We start from the raw sequence: 19649 nt of genomic DNA, 5'->3' as shown, positions 1-19649 counted from the left end.
GAACAGTCGACTACTTAAACAAAACGTTTTGTTAATGGAACTTTATAAAGAATTTGTACATTATGATGAGAAAATAGATATTACTACCAATGTAGATTAACAAGATTGACATGTAATATCAAGTGTTATTTTATAAAGCAACTAAATTTTTATCCTACACATATTCTCCAACCGTTTCAAAAGTTTAGTTAGATTTACTTACCAATGTTCAAAAGTTATATCAATTTAGCATTCATCCTAAGGATGCCAAAAGAGAATAATATACACCACGAATCAACAATTAACCAAATACTTTAATAGTCAATCAAAATATAGGTAAATAGAGTTCTCATCTACCAAAGAATGCCAAAAACATAGGGAAAAAAAAAAACAAGTTGCAAATTGGCATCTAACAATGAGAATCCAAGCCTTTTGAGTTGAATTCAAATTATATTTCATATTGAATAATCAGACTCATCAGAATCACTTCTCTCATGCTCCCCAACATTTGTTCCAGCTTCTGAAACATCAGGTTTTGTTGCAGGTGTTACAACTGCTTTCTTCATAGTGTTATGAGCACTTCCTTCTCCAACTTCATCTTGCTCAGTCATATCCATATGTGAAACAAACAAACCACGTGTCAAAGAATACATTCTAGATAAACAATTTCTCAACATATTATGAATTAAAATTGATATAAAAGGATATCAAGATTTTCAGCAGTTCCACCATTCATGATGTTCAACAGATCTTTCTCAACTCGTTGAACAAGTTCAGGCTGCAATGGATATAAAGATGCAAACATCATTAAAGATTGACATCAAGGATAAAAAGGTAATTTGAACTCTAAAGTGCAAAAACATACATTTAAATCAGGCTCCCTGCGAAACCTTCGCTTTCTGGCATCTCTCATTGGAGGGGTAACACCATGGCGATACTCCATGCCATCTGGAGCAGGATCACCATCTTCCCGGATCATAATCATCTGTCACATTATAATCTTGTCATGAATATAGAAATAATATCCATGTGATGTAGAATACACAGCATACAAGATTACAAGATACAAACATCACTTACTTGTCCAATATCTGCTGTTTTGATCAGAACATTGTCATCATAAGTTTTGTATGATTCTACAATACTAGGAAGATCCAAGAGGGAAGCAGGAAATTGATCATCGCCTATAACAAATGTGCCATTTCTCCCATCCTCTGTAATGTGCAAAAATGGTTGACATTCATCGATAACTCAGTTGCAAAAATACTAAAAGCAAACCTTTTCAATAGGTACCAATGGTTCAAACATACACCATAAGATCGAATTGCAATTAACAGCGATGTTGAACACATCAACAAAGTAGATTCATAAATAAACAAAGGCAAATTCAGTAGTCTCACCGGAGAAAGACAAATTAAGTGACTGGTCATGAGAGGAAGAAGCGGTTTCATTTAAAAGACGATCTATACGCTCGGCAACAGAAGGAGGCACTCTCAGTACAAATTGCTCCTCCATCCCTAATTGAACCGAAGGAAAAGGAAAGAACCCTTTAATAATTAGCAAATTTCTGAAGATGCAATGTACTTCGAAAAACATGAGGGGAATTCAACGTGATGGTAATTGAAGAGTACATATACACGCGGAAGATGTTAATTTAGAAGTACCCGAACAATTTTGAGAAGTGAGTAGGGTAGGGCAACGTGAAGGATTACGAAATCACGATGACGATTGAAGGAAAATTGGGGAGGTTGATGGCTTACCTTGGTTCGTTGATGATGAGGAACTCGGGATACAACCTCTGGATTGGATTCAACTGATACTTGTCGTTGCCGTATCGCCGGAAAATGTTTTGGAAGGTCGAGGGGACCGGGAAGAAAGGGAAAATGATTTATAAGGGTCAGTATGTTTTAAAAAACATTCAAAAAATACCTTTCAAAGTTTTTCACGTTAAAAAAAGACAAAATTGCAAAAATCGTCCCTGTGTTTGTCAAAATTATGCATTTTTGGTCCAAAAAGTTTAGACTGTGCACCAATGGTCCAAATCTGAATCTTTTTAGTGATTTTGGTCCCTTTCAACTTAAAAGGACTATTATACCCCTTATATTTATTTTTTGTTTTTTATATTTATTTTAATACTTTTAATTAATTAAAAAAAGCCCACCTACCCTATATCTCTCTCTCTCTCTCTCCTCTCTCCTCCCATCTGGGTTTGTCTTTCAAGAACTGAAGAACATCATATGAACACAAGCACATTGTCAAGAAGATACATATCTTTATGAGCAATACACACATCAAAAATTTTGGGCAATTTTGAAAATACATACTCACGTCATATTTTCTGGGCTACTTCAAAAAAGACACACTTATGAAAATACATACTCAAGAGAAACACACATCAGAGGAGGAGTTTTCCAGAAGTGTGCTACGAGTTTTCTGAGGGCCATGACTTTCAGCCATATAACCTGCACCCACCTCTATCTCTACACAGAAATCACCGGACGCCGGTTGGTTCCAAGGTTTTAAATCGGAGAACTTTTCAGATCTACACTAGGGTTAATGCTATTCCGACGATGACAGTAGTAGCTTTGATATCTGTAAGACGAAGATATCGGTGCCATCATATTTATCCGCAATCCCATAACATCACACGAACATCATCATTTTTCTGGTATCGATTTCGGATTATCAATTTCACTGAAAAGAATATCGATTTTCGCTGATGTAAATCTGATTTGTTCTTGTTTATATTTCCGGTCTTGTTCAAGGGAACCATTCAAGATGGCATATGAGAGAATTACACATATATGCTTAAAGCTCGTCTTCACTAATCCATGGAGGCAATGAAGGGGTTTCCGTGTGATCGATCATTTGCAGGAGGTGCTACCTGTACATCGCCATGGTTGAGAAAAAAAAACTCACCCTTGATTACAGTCAAGCAATCGTACTTCACAAAATCCCTCTTTACTCTTTGTAATTCTTGTATTACTTTCCTAAACTTCACAAAATCCATCTCCATGTAAACACAAACACAGTGAAACAATGAAGAAGAGGAACCTGGAACTGAGAGTTGTATAAATCATCTTTAAATGATTTGGTGAATAACTGACTTGGATTAATTGGGGATCTAGGAAACAACTAAATATGAAGAGAAACGATTCCATTGACTTTATTTAGCCAGAAAATACTTAGATGCAGGTGACAATAGAGAATTTTATGGATGAGATGTGGTGGCGAAGGTTGATTGAATTATTGGAGGTAGTGGTGGTCGACGATGTTTGTAGGATGGTAAAGGTAGTGGGTTGAATCTCGATTGTGGTTTGAAGGGGGGTGGGGTGGATTTTTTAGTTAAAATATAAGAAATCAATTAAAAGAAATTAAAAAAAGAATTATTTAAGGGCATAATCGTCATTTTAGGTAGGGATTGGACCAAAATCACAAAAAATGCCAACCATAAGGATCAAAATTACACGAGGTATCCGAAATTGGACTACTGATACACCAAGAAACGTTTTTGGACCAAAGTCACAGATTTTTGCCAACCACAGGGACCATTTTTGCAATTTTGTCTTAAAAAAACACGGTCTATTTGATCGCTTTGTACAAAAAAAAACTCAATAAACTTTATTTTGTTTAAATTACACCAACTAGTAACCGGCATCTATAGGTAAACGGGAAATTTTTACCAGTAAACATAATTGAGGAAAAAAAAAGATGACATGGCATTCTTACGTGGATTAAGGGATTGACTTAAGGATAGAGTGAAGCACAGAAGTAATGAAAGCTCTCTAGGGTTCGATCGATCAATCCTTCTCAGCTCAAATCGATCTATGACCATGTTTGTGGGTTCTATTGTAATTTTGACCAAATTGCCCCTGTATACTTTTGTATTTGTCTGTGGTCAAGGGTATAAATACCATTGATTCTTCAGTACTAGGTTTGAACCCTAACCCAGATGGTGAACGACTGATTACACTTATTCCTCCATAAGACATTAAAAATCAATTTAATAGTTTATATAGCATAAATGTTTATACTTTACTTCTGGTTGTGTTGCAAAGTGGTAGTAAAGTCTCTCGGAAGATGCCAAATAAATAACTAGAAGAGCTCGCCAAAAGGTATAGGAAAATGTTGTGCAAGGCCAGCCCTAGGCAGGTGCAAAGTGTTCCACTAAATAGGGACCAAAAAGCCAAAAAATATATAGGGTCCAAAAAAATTATGCGTCTGTACTCTATAGTAATTTACCGTAGGAGGGAAGAAAATTAGCAACCAAATAGGGAAGACGAAACTTCAGGAACATATTATCGAGAAACGATTCACAGTTTTAGAAACCGTGAAAAAACATCAAATCAGAATTCGGAAAGAATCTAACAAATCGTCGCTCACAAGAGATTGGTTTCATCGTTTCAGTTTCGTATGTGGGATAATCTCTTCCTGAATCTCTCATACTTTTGATCTTTTTCTTGGTGTTCAAAGTTCTGATTTTGAAACGGAGTTCTCTGATTCTTCTTGGGCACTAATTTGTTTCTGCTTCTAGGTTTTGATTTTTCTCTCCTTAACGGCATAACCAAGTTTGTGTTTCCATCATATTTTTCTCTCCTTACGCAAGTAGAAAATTAAAAAAAAAATTCCGGAGCTTGATATCCTTGCACATTTTATACGACAATGTATTATACTTTTTTTTTTTTTTCTGAAAGTCACTAAAACATGGAGTTTTGTTTCACAATAGGGGCCATATCTTAATTCACATATTAGAGTGGATTTGATGTTGTACAGTGGCATGTTACAGTAAAAAATAATAAATTGATATAATGTTATGTTTATTATGTTAATAATATAATTGATAATAATGTTATGTTTATCATGTTCATGTCATGAATTGTTGAGGAAGTTATGATGTTCAATTTCACTAATAAGTTCGTGTACATTTGTTCATCAATTCTATTGATTCTAAGTAATCATCTTATGCAAATTTTCAAACACAATGAAACTTTTGGATAGCCAAAAAGGATATGTATGAGTTAGTTTCTTTTTCATCATTTTTTTTACGGTTAGTATATAGTATGTCCAGTGGAATTAGAAACCTTAAAAGCAAAATTTTGGGGCTGAAAAATAATAAATTGTACATGGCCTCTAAAATGTCGGGGACCTGATGTTGTATCTTGGTTACTACAAGTATCCTCGTGTGTCTAATATATTAAAGAAAATGTTAATATTTGTTTTAAAGGCTTTTGACTCGATAAAAAAATCCCTTCCTAAAAGTCAGATGATGCAAAACGATTAGAAAATGAAGTAACACTAAATAAATTCATTCACTATTTTAAAAAAATGAAATTTACAGTTATTGTGGTTATATTGAATGATTTTTGTTCATGTTTTTCAAGTTGAAGAGTTGACTAAAAAGATTACAAATTCGACTGAAGATATATGAAAAGCTAAGGAAAATGCAATCACATAGAGCAGAAAAAACAAATTATTTGTCTAATCTTTAATGTTACGTTTGAGGGGAGTTTCACATAATTTAAGGATTGAAGCATACATTTAGGGGGTTCCATGCAAACAATAGTTTTGGTATTTTTGTGGGAATTCTATGTTTGGTGTGTCAAAGGATTTGAGAGAAATCTATAACATTTGCATGCTTTCATAATTCGACAAGTGTTATAAATAAACAAAAGTTGCAGAAGAATGAAAACTGAAAAAAAGGGAATAAGGTAAATGGAAAATAGTTGTATGACATAAATATGTAATAAAATGATATATTGGAAAAAAAGGACCAACTTTTATTAAAAAAAATGTTTTGACTTTGGTGTTATTAAACATCAACAACCAAGAACATGTCAAATGCTCATTGTATCTAAATCCCATTAGTATAACCGGTGGTAATAGACAAAAATACATATGTTGAGGCATTGCACTTCTGACATATTAATGCATTGTGACAGATTAAGGCAATGTACTTTACAGTTTTTTCCCTTCACAATTTTGACCTAGACAGTTTTGTCCCTTGACTTTAACAGTGATATTATACCTTTGACATCAGACATGAAAATTTTATTCTCACAAGAAATGAAAGTATGATGCTATGATACATAAAAAAACCAAGCAATACATCATATGCAACCATCCGTGATAAAGTATAAACAAAAAACCAAGATAGCAGCTTACTTCCATCTCATTCAGATCGAGCTTCACTATCAATCACTTGTATTTTACTGGTATCTTAAAAGTCTTTCAATGGAATTTCATTGGCATCCTACTTTCACAACCATAACCATATATGATATATATATATATATATATATATATATATATATATATATATATATATATATATATATATATATATATATATATATTGGTAGCTTAAGGGTAAATTGGTCATTTTTTTGCATAAGTGAGTTTTGATTTTATTTGTTGTAACAAGCAATGGTATTTCACTGTTTGTAGTTTAATGCATCTATTGTATTAATGTCATTCCACGAGTATTATTGTTAAGCTTTACTTCGTAAGGGTAAACTGGTCATTTTTGCATTGGTTTTGTTTGTCGTTTAATGCATATGTTGTATTAATGTCATTCCAGGGGTATTATTGTCAAACTTTACTTCTCAATGGTAAAGTGGTCATTTTTTTTTAGCATAAGTCAATTTTGGTTTTGTTTGTTGTAACAGACAATGATATTTCACTGTTATTTCAATGTATTTCACAATAAAAGCATAGGCAAAACCAATGAAATCGTCCACAACATAATCAACAAAAATCACAGGAAACCTGACCCACGGGGGAAAACGTCAAAAGCTCCAACACGCAGCATAACTTCAGCGAATGAGTCTAACTTACGGAGATAGAAAGTGTAAAGTAGTAGAAGAAAAGTATAAGCTTGAGTTGGAGTTCAACGATGGAGAATCCATGAAAGTTAAAGAAGCCGATCAACAGGAGCCGTATGCATCAGTTATGAGCTTGTGCCCTAAATTGACTTTCAAGGTGGGTTTTTCATTTGCTGGGTAGATTTGCCAACTCACCACCTAAATATGCCAACTCATCTACTAACTTAAAAGAGCCGGTAAAGTTAAGGTGACATTTGAACAATAAGTATAGTTCGTTGGTATTTTTTGTACAAACAGCTTATTTGGATGGTGTTTTTTTGAAATCTTAAACTTGAATGGTATTTTTTGAACAATTTTGAAACATACTTACCCTTATAAGTCATTTTCCCAGGAAATTGAGTAATCTAAAGATTTTTAATAAAAATAATCATTATAACTTTTTTTATTTTTTTATTTGGAAAAATGACAATTTTATCTAGAATATCGTATTTCGGAGTACGTAAGGTAATTCCGCACAAGTCTGGTTCAAAATATTTCGTAATAGAATATTTATGAGTATTTATTTCGTTCCAGAGTTGGTAGTGGTGGTTGGTAGGAATTGGATCTGGCATCTGATACCCTATATGTTTCGGACTGAAAATTTTAATTGTAGTCCGAAATGGCCTTACATTCCGGAGGGTTGCTCCAAAGAGGTAATTTTAGGGTATTTGTGTGTTTTTGTTCCATGTATGTAATACATTGCATATTGGTGTGTTTGATAGTTGTAACATCCCAAAATTATGAAGTAAAAATTTCATTTTCGATTCAACCAAAACATTGATTATGGTTAAAGTCAACATGTAGCATCATTTTTTATATATTCCATAGTACTTTATAAGAAAACATTTATCATAGTAAAATCCCAAAATCATCATAATGCAGAGACATGGGTGGATGCGTTGCGATCAACCTGAACTCTTTCCTTTCAAACCGGTAGTACTTGAAACCTAAACTGAAAAACCGTAAGTACAAAGTTTAGTGAGTTCCCCCAGCATACTGACATGCATATATGGGTGCGTGGCCTACCTTTTTGGTCTATTTCAACCAGATAATGTCGAACATATATGGGTGCTCAATCTGCCCCTTTGGACTATTTCAACCGGATAATGTTGAGCATATCTGGGTATGCTCGACCTGCCCTTTTGGTCTATTTCAACTGGATATCATGTCTATTTCACCTCTACCACTACCATATAATATCATACAAAATTCATCAAACAATACATGTACAACTGAAAATTATCACAAAGACAATCATCATACTATAACATAACTAGTGGGTCGATATTGGTGCCTTCGACCCACGGATATTACGAAGGAAAACTCACCTGAAGTAGAAATCATAGAATAAAACCACTGAAGCCCCTTAACTTTAGTGTTATTATTAACCAACAACATTAATAATGTGTGTACTATTCTTTTAATTTAATAGACCTTATTTTAACTGCTTTTAATTTATATCTTTCCGTCTATAGAATTCATTTACTTATTATGGCTACTTATTTCTCTATAAAATTTATTTTTGTATAAATGACTATCCATATATGTTAGTAACCCTATTTCGAAATACTTAGACGGAAAACGGGTGTTACAATAGTTTTCTTGTATGTTCCGAAATGAGTATGTATGTGAGATTTTTTTTGAGTTCTAGTTTCTAGTGGAGGGCAATGGCAGCACATCGAGCGATCCATGTAGTACATTACTCCATACTATACATGTTTTGGTGTAGATATAAGTAATGATATCAACTTCGTTAAGTTACTTACGTTGGTTGCTTCCATTCCAGGTTACACATTAATTAAATATGTGTATCTTTTCAATGTCCTGGATTAAATATATTTATGCAGATTAATGAGAATATTGATGTCAGATATTTTCTTAGTTTTGTTAGTAGTATGGCTGTTAACACAGTACAATTGTTTGTTGTTAATAATGTTATGAAAAATGGTATTCATCGATTTGTTGGGGAAAATTGTTCCGGTGGAAATGGGTCTTCCGGTGCTTAAAGTAACCAAATTTGTAATTTATTAACTGTGAAAACCAACCATGTTCATTCTTATAATGACTCTATAGATAAATGTGATTATAGGTATAATGGCACGGCTGTTGTTGATGTTTTTCCTACATTTGATGTTGATGAATTTGCAAACGATGATGCAAAACTAATGATGTTGGTTGATTATAGTAATTTAATTCCACATGGAGAACCAGTTGAACATTTTTAGAGTTACACTGAATTTGATGGGGGATGATACTGAAGGTGAAGAGGATGAAACTAAGCCCTTAAAACCCGAAACCTACAAGAGGAAAAGCTTACTTTTTATTCTTCTGATTATGAAAAAACACAAACCACCCAGGGTATGCTTGAACCTTTCCATCGCTTGAATTAGCTCAACAAAAATGTAATTGTGACACAACCCACAGTTATACTTCATATGTGAAGTTAATCCAACTCTTTAAAAGCAAATAAAAACTTAAGCTTAAATTAGGATTTAAAAGTGTCACTGAAGGCTTCTAATATAAAGTGAGAAAATCTACAAAGGACAAGTTTGAAGCTATTTGCTTTGTGGAAAACTGTGATTGACGAATACGGGTAACAAAAGATAAAAATACCGATACATTTCAAGTGGTTAAACAATCGGAGAGTCACAATTGCTAAAACACACAACCACGTCCCCATCACAGACAAGTCAACAAAAAGGTATTAGGTCACTTATTGAATGGCATATTAGTTGATAGTACATGTAATTTGTTGCGGGGGAAACATATACAACGAACATTAACTGACATTCTTAGTGTACATATTTCATACTTGCAAGCATGAATAGCTAAAAAATATGTTCTAAATCTATTGAGAGGGACCCATGAAAAAAACTTTCATACCTTTATATTGTTACAACTTGGAGAAGAAGAATCTAGGGATGGTTACACATATAAAGACGAGTCATGACAACAAATTTGAATACTTTTTCATAGGTATTGGTTGTGTGGTAATATTTCTTATATAATGAGTTCTTTATATTTAGTTACACGTGTGTTTGCTTTAACAAGTAATAATTAATATTAATTACTTTTTAGGTTCGGGCATTTCATGCAAGTTTGCATCCTATTATTATCATTGACGGAACACACTTTAAAGGGAAATAATTGAACCCCATGTTCCTAGCAACGTTGCAAAACTCATTAGACGTTCCCAAGGCGGCAACCTAGTGCCTAGCGAATATTCGGTCTAGATGGGGAGTAATCGAGAAGTACTCGAATTGGATAAATTAAATGAAATTAATTTTAGGAAAATTATATATATAACAAATACAACAAGTTTATTAAAAATTATAATAAAATAGATAAATATCAACAACAATTATATATATATATATATATATATATATATATATATATATATATATATATATATATATATATATATATATATATATATTCTAGAAAAAAAGTCGAAATAAGATATTGTCATACAGATGGTAACCGATGGTAGTGAACAATAAAAGAAGACGACGCCTATTTCTCATTTTCAGGAGACCGACACAAGATATTGTTGTGGAGGTGGTGACCGACAACCGATATTCATGGTTGTAGACGAAGAATACCACCAACCATCACCATAACCATAAAAAAAAAAAAAAAAAAAAAAAAAAAAAAAAAAAAAAATTTGAAGGAGGACAACAAAACTGACGATATTTGAAATAGGACCGGTGAATTTGCAAAAGTAAAGGAATTAATTGTTAGAGTAAATTACATACTTGTCCCTACAAGTTAAGGAAATAATTATTAAACACAAAAAATGTTAAAAAGAAAAAAAAAAAAAAGGGTAAAAATGCTATTTATAGAAATTTAACTTGTATTTTTTGGACTCAAGTCGGAATGACCATCTCATCTCCACAATATCGACAAAAAACAAGAACCTAGTTTTTACAGTTGGATTATATATGACTATTTCGCCATAGAACAAGGACCATTTATTTAATTTTCTCAAAAGGAAATAATATGTTTCTGAGTTTATGCGCACACTAACGCATGAATGACTCCTATAAAACCCATTTTACCCTAAAGAAACTGAAACCCCCAAAACATTAGCGTGGTTGTGTATATCTTCGCCGTCTACAAAAGTCAGATTGCTTTATTCGTGCCCTAATTCCTCATTCGCCGCTCCTGTTCTGCAAATTACACAGGTACCTTTTACAATTCGATTCATATTGATCGTGTTCATCGAGTTTTTGAAACCCGATGCTGATATTTTCTGTGGATCTTGCTTTAAACATACTTGAGAATCGTGTTTCGTGTGCATGCCAGCTTTTTCATTATATACTCGATTTTGATCTGACTTAACTTTGTTGAGATTTCAGCGATTGTTTCCGTTAGAAAATATATCTGAGTTTTGTTATTGTAGTCATCGCGTTTCAAGAACTTTTGGAGGTTTAACCAAAACCTCGTATGTCTTTAGTGGGAATTGATTTGTTGTTGATATCTCGTACTCTGAATCGCTAGGTTTGAATTATACATCACTTCAATTTGGATATTCAATCAGAAATTTCTGTTATAGATTACAGCCGTAGAGAGGCATATGTGTCCATCTGGTTTGATATGTATTCCGCTTGAGTTTTCAGCTATGTTAGGCACCTGATTTCTATGATTAGGGCTTCATACTGGAAGTTTGTTGGTCAATTACATCAAACAGACGGTTATGATTGTTAATAGTCCATCTTAATTATTGTGTCCTAAGTTCAAACAAGGATACGCGAAGTTGGACTTTGCATAATCTCTTTTATTTCTTTTAATTATGAGGTTTGACAATTTAGTTCATGGTCAGTGTAGTTTGATAGACATACATGTTCTCTATTACATTTTTTGTACAATGCCATTTTCCTAGTCTACATGGGCTTGAGAAGGAAGAAAATAAAAAGTTTGATCTCTTATAATTAGTCAATCTCTATGCTGTGAAGTTTTTGGTGGATATTTGTTTTCTTTTACTCTAAATCAATTACTTGATGAGAATCTGCATTATTTATACATTTCTTGTACTTATAACTATTTATCCTGTAAATCTAATATATGTTTTCTTTTATTTTTCCATAATTACCTTCAGAGAGCTTAACAATGGGTGGAAGGAGCTATTCACCTTCACCACCTAGGGGTGGTTATGGAAGAAGGGGAAGGAGTCCTAGTCCCAGGGGTCGCTATGGTGGTGGTAGTCGTGGAAGAGATCTTCCAACAAGTCTTCTAGTCCGTAATCTTCGCCATGATTGCCGGTGTGTAATTACTAAATTACCCTTTTTCTTTTGGCATTCTTAGTCAACTTCTCTTAGCTTATTGAACATAGTTCAAAGGGTTTTAGTATATTTTGTATTAACATGTGTTATAAATGCAGTCCAGAAGACCTTAGGAGGCCATTTGGACAATTTGGTCCTCTAAAGGACATCTATTTGCCAAGAGATTATTATAGCGGGTAAGCTTATTTTTTTTTAAAATATTTATTCCCAATTGGTAAGAGGTTATGTTGCTACCTTTTTAATTTCTTGAAATGTGTTGTGTTATTCATGATATGACAAGTCTTTTTATTTGTTTCAACTTCATCATATCTTTTTTTATGTGATAAAACTAAATATTGGGATTTTTGATAATACTGGGTAACTTTCATCTTTGAACTTTTATTAATCATACTCTTGGGATTTTCAAATAAAAGTTGTTGAGATTTAATTCAACAGTGAAGAAGTAAAAGTTTTGAAGACATGAATCAACAAGGTAGTAAGAATCTTCTTGATATATTGAAGTAGTATGAAGGTGGTGTATATGATAATGAAGAGATGTGAAGAAAAGAAAAATGAGTTTGATTTCATTTTGAAGATTTCAAGATTTCAAGTCTTGAAGAATTTCAAGTCATATTTATACTGACAATCTCAAAGGTCAGCAGCCACGTGCATGCTTTATGCCTTTATCTGCTTATCATGCTGGCCTTCCATTTTACTGGAAATTGATTGTCTGTAAGTTGCTAAAGGGGCAGTTTTGGAACTCATATTTGTTGATTTGGAGTTCTACAAACAGCCCCAAAAAGATGTTGACTTGGACTTACTTGGTCAAAGTTCTGAGGTTAATGTGACTTATTTCCAATATTTTCAGTTTTTAAAATTTTAATTTTTTTGTGTGTAGGGAGCCAAGGGGATTTGGTTTTGTGCAATTTGTGGACCCCGCTGATGCTGCTGAAGCAAAATACCAAATGGATGGTCAAATTCTTTTAGGCAGGCAATTGACTGTTGTTTTTGCTGAAGAGAATCGGAAGAAACCTTCTGATATGAGAGTAAGAGAGCGCAGGTAATTTTTTTTTTATTGTTTATATATTTCAAGGTTAATCTTAGAAAAGACCTTATATTTTTTGTTTTTTCCCGGTTATACCTCAAATTAATTTTGCCTGAAAAAGACCTAGTATTTTTCATTTTTTTTTTCCAAAAAAGCCCTCAACTTTGTATTTTTTTCTGAAAAAGCCCTTGACCTTTTTAGTTTTTCTTTAAAAAACCCTCACATTTTACATTGTGTAAAATATAAGGTTTTTTTTGAGATTAACCCTTTTCTAAAAAATTGTAAAATGTGAGGGTTTTTTTTTGAGAAAAAGTAAAAAAGATGAGGGTTTATTTGGAAGCAGTTAGAAGATTGAGGGTTTTGTTTCAGAAAAAAAAGACAAAGTTGAGGGTTTTTTCGGGTGAAAATGAAAATATACACGGTCTTTTTCAAGCAAAAAATAAAGTTTAGGTTTAATCTAGAAAAAACACAAAATATAAGGTCTTTAATGAGAATAACCCTATTTTTTATAAAAAAGTATAGAATATTGCAGTTTTGGTCCCTGAGTTTTGCAAACGTTTGCGGTTTTGGTCTGTAAACTACAAAGTTTGCACAAGATACCCTTATGATCATGTTGAAATTGAAATGACCAAATTACCCTTATGTAGTTTTTTATTTTTATTTTTGTAGGGGCGGCAGATTCAGTGACCGTAGGCGGTCACCGCCACCTCGTTACTCTCGTTCACCGCGTTACACCCGATCTCCACCACCTCGCTATGCTAGATCACCATCCCGCAGCCGTGATTACTCTCCACCACCAAGGAGAAGGCAGTACTCAAGGTAAAACTATTTCTATATTATCAAAATACTACTAATTATCAGGCATATTTAGGAAGCTGTGTCTAATTTACATAAATGGTCCCTGCTTTACTAGGACAATTACAAAGATGGTCCCTATGCTTCTTAGATTATAGAAAACTTACATAATACATAATTTTGGTCCCCTTGTATTTACAAAAGTACAGAAAAGGTTCCTAAAATTACAAACATGCTTCTTATGTTTAAAAAAATTTCCAACATGGTCCCCGTCTAATAAGAAAACTACATACTTGGTCCCTACCTAATATGAAACTTACAACCATGGTCTCCATTTTTCACAAAAATTGCCAGAAATGGAACTTATGTAAGAGACCATCAAATAAATGATGTCTAACATGTAAGATTAATTACTATTTTTGATATTTATAATTGTCGTTAAAAATAATCACAATTTTAAAATCATTGCAGGTCAATTACTCCTCGAGACAGAAGGTACAGCCGTGAGAGGTCATACTCACGCTCACCAGTACGGGAGCGGTCTCTATCTTATGATGATGATGTGCCGCCAAGGAGCCCCATGAGGGAGACTTCACCGCCGTATAGCCGGAGTCGTAGCCGGAGCCGGAGTCCAGTAAGGGAGCAGCTTCCGGTGAGACGTGGTGGGAGCAGGAGCCGGAGCCCTAGCCGGAGCCGGAGCAGGAGCGGTGAGCCTGGTGGTTATTACAGGGATGTGCCACCGCGTAGGGATGATTCTGTTAGTCCATGAGTTGAGCAGAGGTGGTGGTTGGTGTTTGTTAAAACTTTTGGAGATGTTTGTGATGAGGTGGTGGTGGTGGTAGGAGATTTGTAGTTTGATTGTGTGGTTTTCTTTAGTCGGCACTTTACTTTGTCTTCTAGATATACTGACTAAGGTTTGTTATGCAATGTTAGGCCCTTTTTTCTGGTACCTTTGTAAGAGAAACCTAATCGGATAGGTATTGTTGGTTGCAAAGTGGTTTGCTCTTCGGTTTACTGCTAGATATATAAAAAGTTAAATAATGGATCTGTTGAATTTTATTTTGTTATTTATTGATATAATAACTTTTGATTGTAATATTGAAGTAAGTTATATATTTTAAAATGATTAATTAAGTTATATATTAAAAATGAATAATCAAATATGCATGTGAGCATAGAGATGAGCAAACGGACCGGGAACCGGTCGAGCTGGGACCGGTACTATAATGTTGTGAATATTTGGAACCGGAGATGTGGTAAGAACCGGCCCAAAGATAGTCTTTCCATAACAACCCATGCCTTTGTCGCTTGCACTTCTACTTTGGACGTAAAAAAAAAAGCGATCGTGAATCAATAATAACCCACGGAATCCACTGAAGCACGACTCCAAGTCACGAAGATACGAACCCTTCCAGCGACCACAGGCTACCATCGATCGACATCTCCAACTTGGAATCCAAGCATCGATCATCCCTTCTACCCTACTTGTATGATTCCAAGCATCTCAAAGTTTCAATCGATCTTCATCATCATTCATCAATTTTCATCTTCTCAATTCTTAAGTCGACATCTTCATATTTTGCTTCAATGATTCGAACAACTATGGATGTTCATAAAGATCAAGTAAGATTATATATTTGTATTTCATGTTTTAAGTTCCATTTAACAATGTAGTTTGTACTTTGTAGACTTACATGCAAGATTAATGTGTAAAATTGACAATGTAGGATTTGGATGGGTTACCAAATGTACCATCATCAAGATACTAAAACTCGGATGTTCATGATGCCAATAATGAAGATGGTAATCCAGCTAATTGGATTGGAAAAGACTTTGATGACCAAGTAAGATTAGCTCATTAGCAATATTTACTTCTTTTGCAACCTGTGCAAATTTTGAAAGTTGCATAACTCAATCAATTTAACTTGTTTTGATCTGAATCTTTTTCCTACATGTAGATTATGATTTGTAGTTGAGTTTAGACTATAAAAACGTAAGCTTGATTTGGTTAAAAATTGAATGAGTTACAAGCCCCGCAAGAAGGATGTCAAATCTGATTTTTTTTTTTTTTTTTAAATTTTTTTTTTTAACAGTAATAAAACGTAATCTGACTTTGTTGTTCAAATGTACATAACTCACTCAATTTAACTTGTTTTGACCTGATTTTTTTTTCTACATGTAGATTAGGATTTGTAGTTGAGTTTAGACTATAAAAACGCTTGATTTGGTCCGGATTATCGAACACAAGAAAAATACCCAACAAAACCAAAACCCACAAAAAAGGCTCAAAAGGAGTTAAGGGACCGGATTAACCCAACCAGACGAGGTGAGGGTAGAGATAATTGTATCGCTCCTGTTTGGAATTACTTCGAGATAGAATGAATAAAGGAGGAAGATGAAATTGAAAGAAAGTGGACCGAATGTAATTATTATTACAGTTACTAGCCACAGATCCAAACCGGAATGGGACAACTTCAATAAACAAGCATTTTAATGGGTGCAAGTTAAATCCGGACAACAAACCGAAATAAGTTGATGACAAACAACAAAAGTTGCCATTTACGAAAGCACCTAATGGTGAGGGTCATGTATACACATGGAAACATGATGATACTAGGATCCAACTTGCCTTGCTAGGCCTTTTCACCATCGGGGAACTACCCTTTAAATTCATTGAAAACGAGGCATTCATAGAATTTGTAAACGCCCTCATTGGTAGGGTGAAATTGCCTTCAAGGCATAAAATTTCTCGTGATGTTGTGTCCTTCTATTTAATGGAGAGGGAGAAGTTGTACAAACATTTGAGCATCCCCAAAACATCCATCCACTTGACAGCCGACACGTGGACATCCTCGTGTCAAAAGATAAATTATATGGTTGTCACGGCCCACTTCATTACCGAAGATTTTGTCATGCACAAAAGGGTAGTCAACTTTAGAGAGATTGATACTCACAAAGTTGAAGACATGGCCCGGGAGTTGCTAATTTGCATAAACGAGTGGGGGATGAAGAATGTCACGACGATGACCGTTGATAATGCCAAGACAAATGACGCAACAATCAACATCATTGTGAAAGAACTACCGAGTATTTACGAGAATGGCAAACATTTTCACGTTAGGTGTATGGCTCATATCATAAACCTAGTTGTGAAAATGGGGTTAAACCACAAAGTTTATCATGTAAAAAGCATACAAGATGCGGTGAAATACATTAGAGCCTCCCCGCAACAGATCAAGACCTTTAAACAAGCCATGAAGGATGTGGCTGTAGAAAGTCAAAGGTTTTTGTGTGGTGAAACTCCAACAAGGTGGAACTCTATCTTTGAATTGCTAAGTTCAGCATACGATGTGAAAGACGCATTTCTCGAATATAGCCATCAAGGTAAATAAAATCAAATATATTTCAACACTAAAAATAGCAATATTTACTTCTTTAGCAATCTGTCCAAATTTTGAAATGTGCATAACTCACTCAATTTAACTTGTTTTAATCTGAATATTTTTCCTACATGTAGATTAGGATCTGTAGTTGAGCTTAGACTATAAAAACGATTGATTTAGTTAAAAGTTTAATGAGTTACAAGCCCCGCAAGGAAGGGTGTCAAATCTGAATTATTATTATTATTGTTATTATTATTATTATTATTATTATTATTATTTTTATTTTTATTTTTTTGTAACAGCAATAAAACGTAATATGACTTTGTTGTTCAAATGTGCATAACTCACTCAATTTAATTTGTTTTGACCTGAATCGTTTTCCTACATGTATATTAGGATTTGTAGTTGAGTTTAGACTATAAAAACGCTTGATTTGGTTAAAAATTGAATGAGTTACAAGCCCCGAAAGGAAGGGTGTCAAATCTGATTTTTTTTTGTAACAACAATAAAACGTAATATGCCTTTGTTGTTCAAATGTGCATAACTCACTCAATTTAACTTGAATCTTTTTCCTACGTGTTAGCTGACGATGACCTCGCTATTAGTAATACACTAATACTTGTTATATCTTATTTTTAACATCTTATTAGTAATTGTTACATTTTAGTAAGTAATAACGTTTTTCTTTTGTATTATATATAGACATTGTGGATGCTATACACAACTTAAAGCTAACGGGGAAAAGATCGGAGAATTAGTCAAAATATCAAATAGATGTTGGAATCCATATATTAGACTTTGTTTTTTGTTTTGTTTTGTTTTTTTTTTTTGGTGGTGAAACTTGAAAGTATATTTTGAATTCAATCCCAACCATCAAATCTAAACATGTTAAACGTAAAAAAGAAAAGCAAATGGATGAAAACTTGCACAAAAAGAAAAGCAAATGGCCACATCATAAAATGTTCATAGCACACTAAACACACTACTACTCAAAACAGATTAAACGTATATCTTAGACCAAAAGTGTATTAACAAATATGTTGCTATTTGTCGAAGACCGGTTCCGAAATCGAAAAATCGGCAAAAACCGGACCCGGAACCGGAACCGGTAGAACCGCCGGGCCGGTTCGGTTCTTGATTTTGGCCGAAACCGGTTCTCGGTTCGGGTTCGGGTTCGGGTCTGGTCGGTTCCGGCCAGGACAGTCCTTTTTGATTGGTTTTAGTCATAAGAACATCCTATGTGCTCATACAAACCCTAATGCTTGGATCTAAGTTTCTCTATTGTACATGCAAGTTATCCAAGACTATAAACCCTAATTCTAACATATGGAAATCTATATTAACATATAATTAGGTTTAAGATATTACCTTGATTGTTATGTAGCAATAACAATCTCAAATCCTCCTTGTATTGACTTTAGAAAGCTTAGAGTCACAAATGTCACTCCTCTAATGGTTCACAAACACCAAGAGCAAGAGGATGAAGAGGAGAGAGGATAGAGGCTACCCAAAAACGTGTTCTAACCCTAGAATAGAAGTTCCCCACGTTTTTGAGTCATAAGGGTTCTATATATAGTGAGGCTATTAGGGTTATCTAACAAGGAAACCCTAATTTGGATGCTTAAGCCCTAAGCAACCCATGGACCTCCTTTCCTTAAGGCCTTGGACGATTTCTCATGGGTTTCCCCATAGAATTCATCCACCCCTTAATATAAGACAATCCATGGCCCAAATTGCAATTATCTTATAATTACAATTCTAGTCCCTTAAGTTTAATTAATCTCTTTTAGACACAAAACTAATTACCAATTAATTCTTGACTAATATTAATTAAACAATATAATTTCTCCTTTAATATATTATTCTCATAATACATTAATAAATCATATTTAATCCTTTCTCTCCATAATTCATCCTATCAAGTTGCTTTGGTGAAGGCAACCCAAAAGGACCATGCACCATCGGGTCAAATACATACCAAAATAGTTATGGACTTAAACACTAATCCAACAGTCTCCCACTTGGATAAGTCTAATAACTATTTTGCGTATGACTTCAGATCTTGATCTGCAATCGTAGCTTTCCAAAGCCGCTATCAACTCTGATCCTATCAGATACGCGTGTCCTTTAGATAAGGGATCATATATTCCTCCATTCTAGATATCGTATGAGATATGATTTCAAATCATTCTCTTTGTACTATTTCTCGATTTCCGATTTATGACGACTGGCTAATTGAAAAAATCAAATTAGCCCTAGCCCGGTCGAGCAATTACGTTTGTGATCACTAAACCATTGAGGGGCCCAAAGATATCGCTTTTAT

General features: G+C 33.9%; 2 protein-coding genes across 2 annotated transcripts; one reads left to right on the top strand and one right to left on the bottom strand.

Annotated features, from left to right (window-relative positions):
- Positions 1–273: 273 nt before the first annotated feature.
- LOC145001211 (transcription initiation factor TFIID subunit 7-like) lies at positions 274–1871 on the bottom strand. The gene is made up of 6 exons (XM_078960567.1): positions 1740–1871; positions 1380–1496; positions 1060–1193; positions 845–964; positions 688–757; positions 274–598 (listed from the first exon to the last, which is right to left on the bottom strand). The coding sequence occupies exons 2-6, from the start codon at positions 1492–1494 to the stop codon at positions 435–437; spliced, it is 603 nt and encodes a 200-aa protein (XP_078816693.1). The 5' UTR covers positions 1495–1496; positions 1740–1871; the 3' UTR covers positions 274–434.
- A 9010-nt stretch (positions 1872–10881) lies between these two features.
- Positions 10882–15039, top strand: SCL33 (SC35-like splicing factor 33). Its single transcript, XM_078960380.1, has 6 exons — positions 10882–11026; positions 11941–12103; positions 12223–12300; positions 13002–13163; positions 13818–13967; positions 14415–15039. The coding sequence occupies exons 2-6, from the start codon at positions 11952–11954 to the stop codon at positions 14710–14712; spliced, it is 840 nt and encodes a 279-aa protein (XP_078816506.1). The 5' UTR covers positions 10882–11026; positions 11941–11951; the 3' UTR covers positions 14713–15039.
- Positions 15040–19649: the final 4610 nt, after the last annotated feature.

The sequence above is a fragment of the Lactuca saligna genome, chromosome 6, assembly GCF_052625555.1.
Source record: "Lactuca saligna cultivar CGN05327 chromosome 6, ASM5262555v1, whole genome shotgun sequence".
NCBI classification, from domain to species: Eukaryota; Viridiplantae; Streptophyta; class Magnoliopsida; order Asterales; family Asteraceae; genus Lactuca; species Lactuca saligna.
The sequence above is the reverse complement of the archived record's forward strand: the minus strand, read 5'-3'. Positions and strand labels throughout refer to the sequence as shown.

Bases quoted from the DNA above. Each gene is read 5' to 3' on its own strand.
- LOC145001211 (XM_078960567.1), bottom strand. From the start codon at position 1,494: ATGGAGGAGCAATTTGTACTGAGAGTGCCTCCTTCTGTTGCCGAGCGT. The intron at 965-1,059 runs GTAAGTGATGTT...ATAATGTGACAG, and splicing joins AAACAGCAGATATTGGACAA to ATGATTATGATCCGGGAAGA. The intron at 758-844 runs GTATGTTTTTGC...TATCCATTGCAG, and splicing joins GCAGGGAGCCTGATTTAAAT to CCTGAACTTGTTCAACGAGT.
- SCL33 (XM_078960380.1), top strand. From the start codon at position 11,952: ATGGGTGGAAGGAGCTATTCACCTTCACCACCTAGGGGTGGTTATGGA. The intron at 13,164-13,817 runs GTAATTTTTTTT...TTATTTTTGTAG, and splicing joins ATGAGAGTAAGAGAGCGCAG to GGGCGGCAGATTCAGTGACC. The intron at 13,968-14,414 runs GTAAAACTATTT...AAATCATTGCAG, and splicing joins AGGAGAAGGCAGTACTCAAG to GTCAATTACTCCTCGAGACA.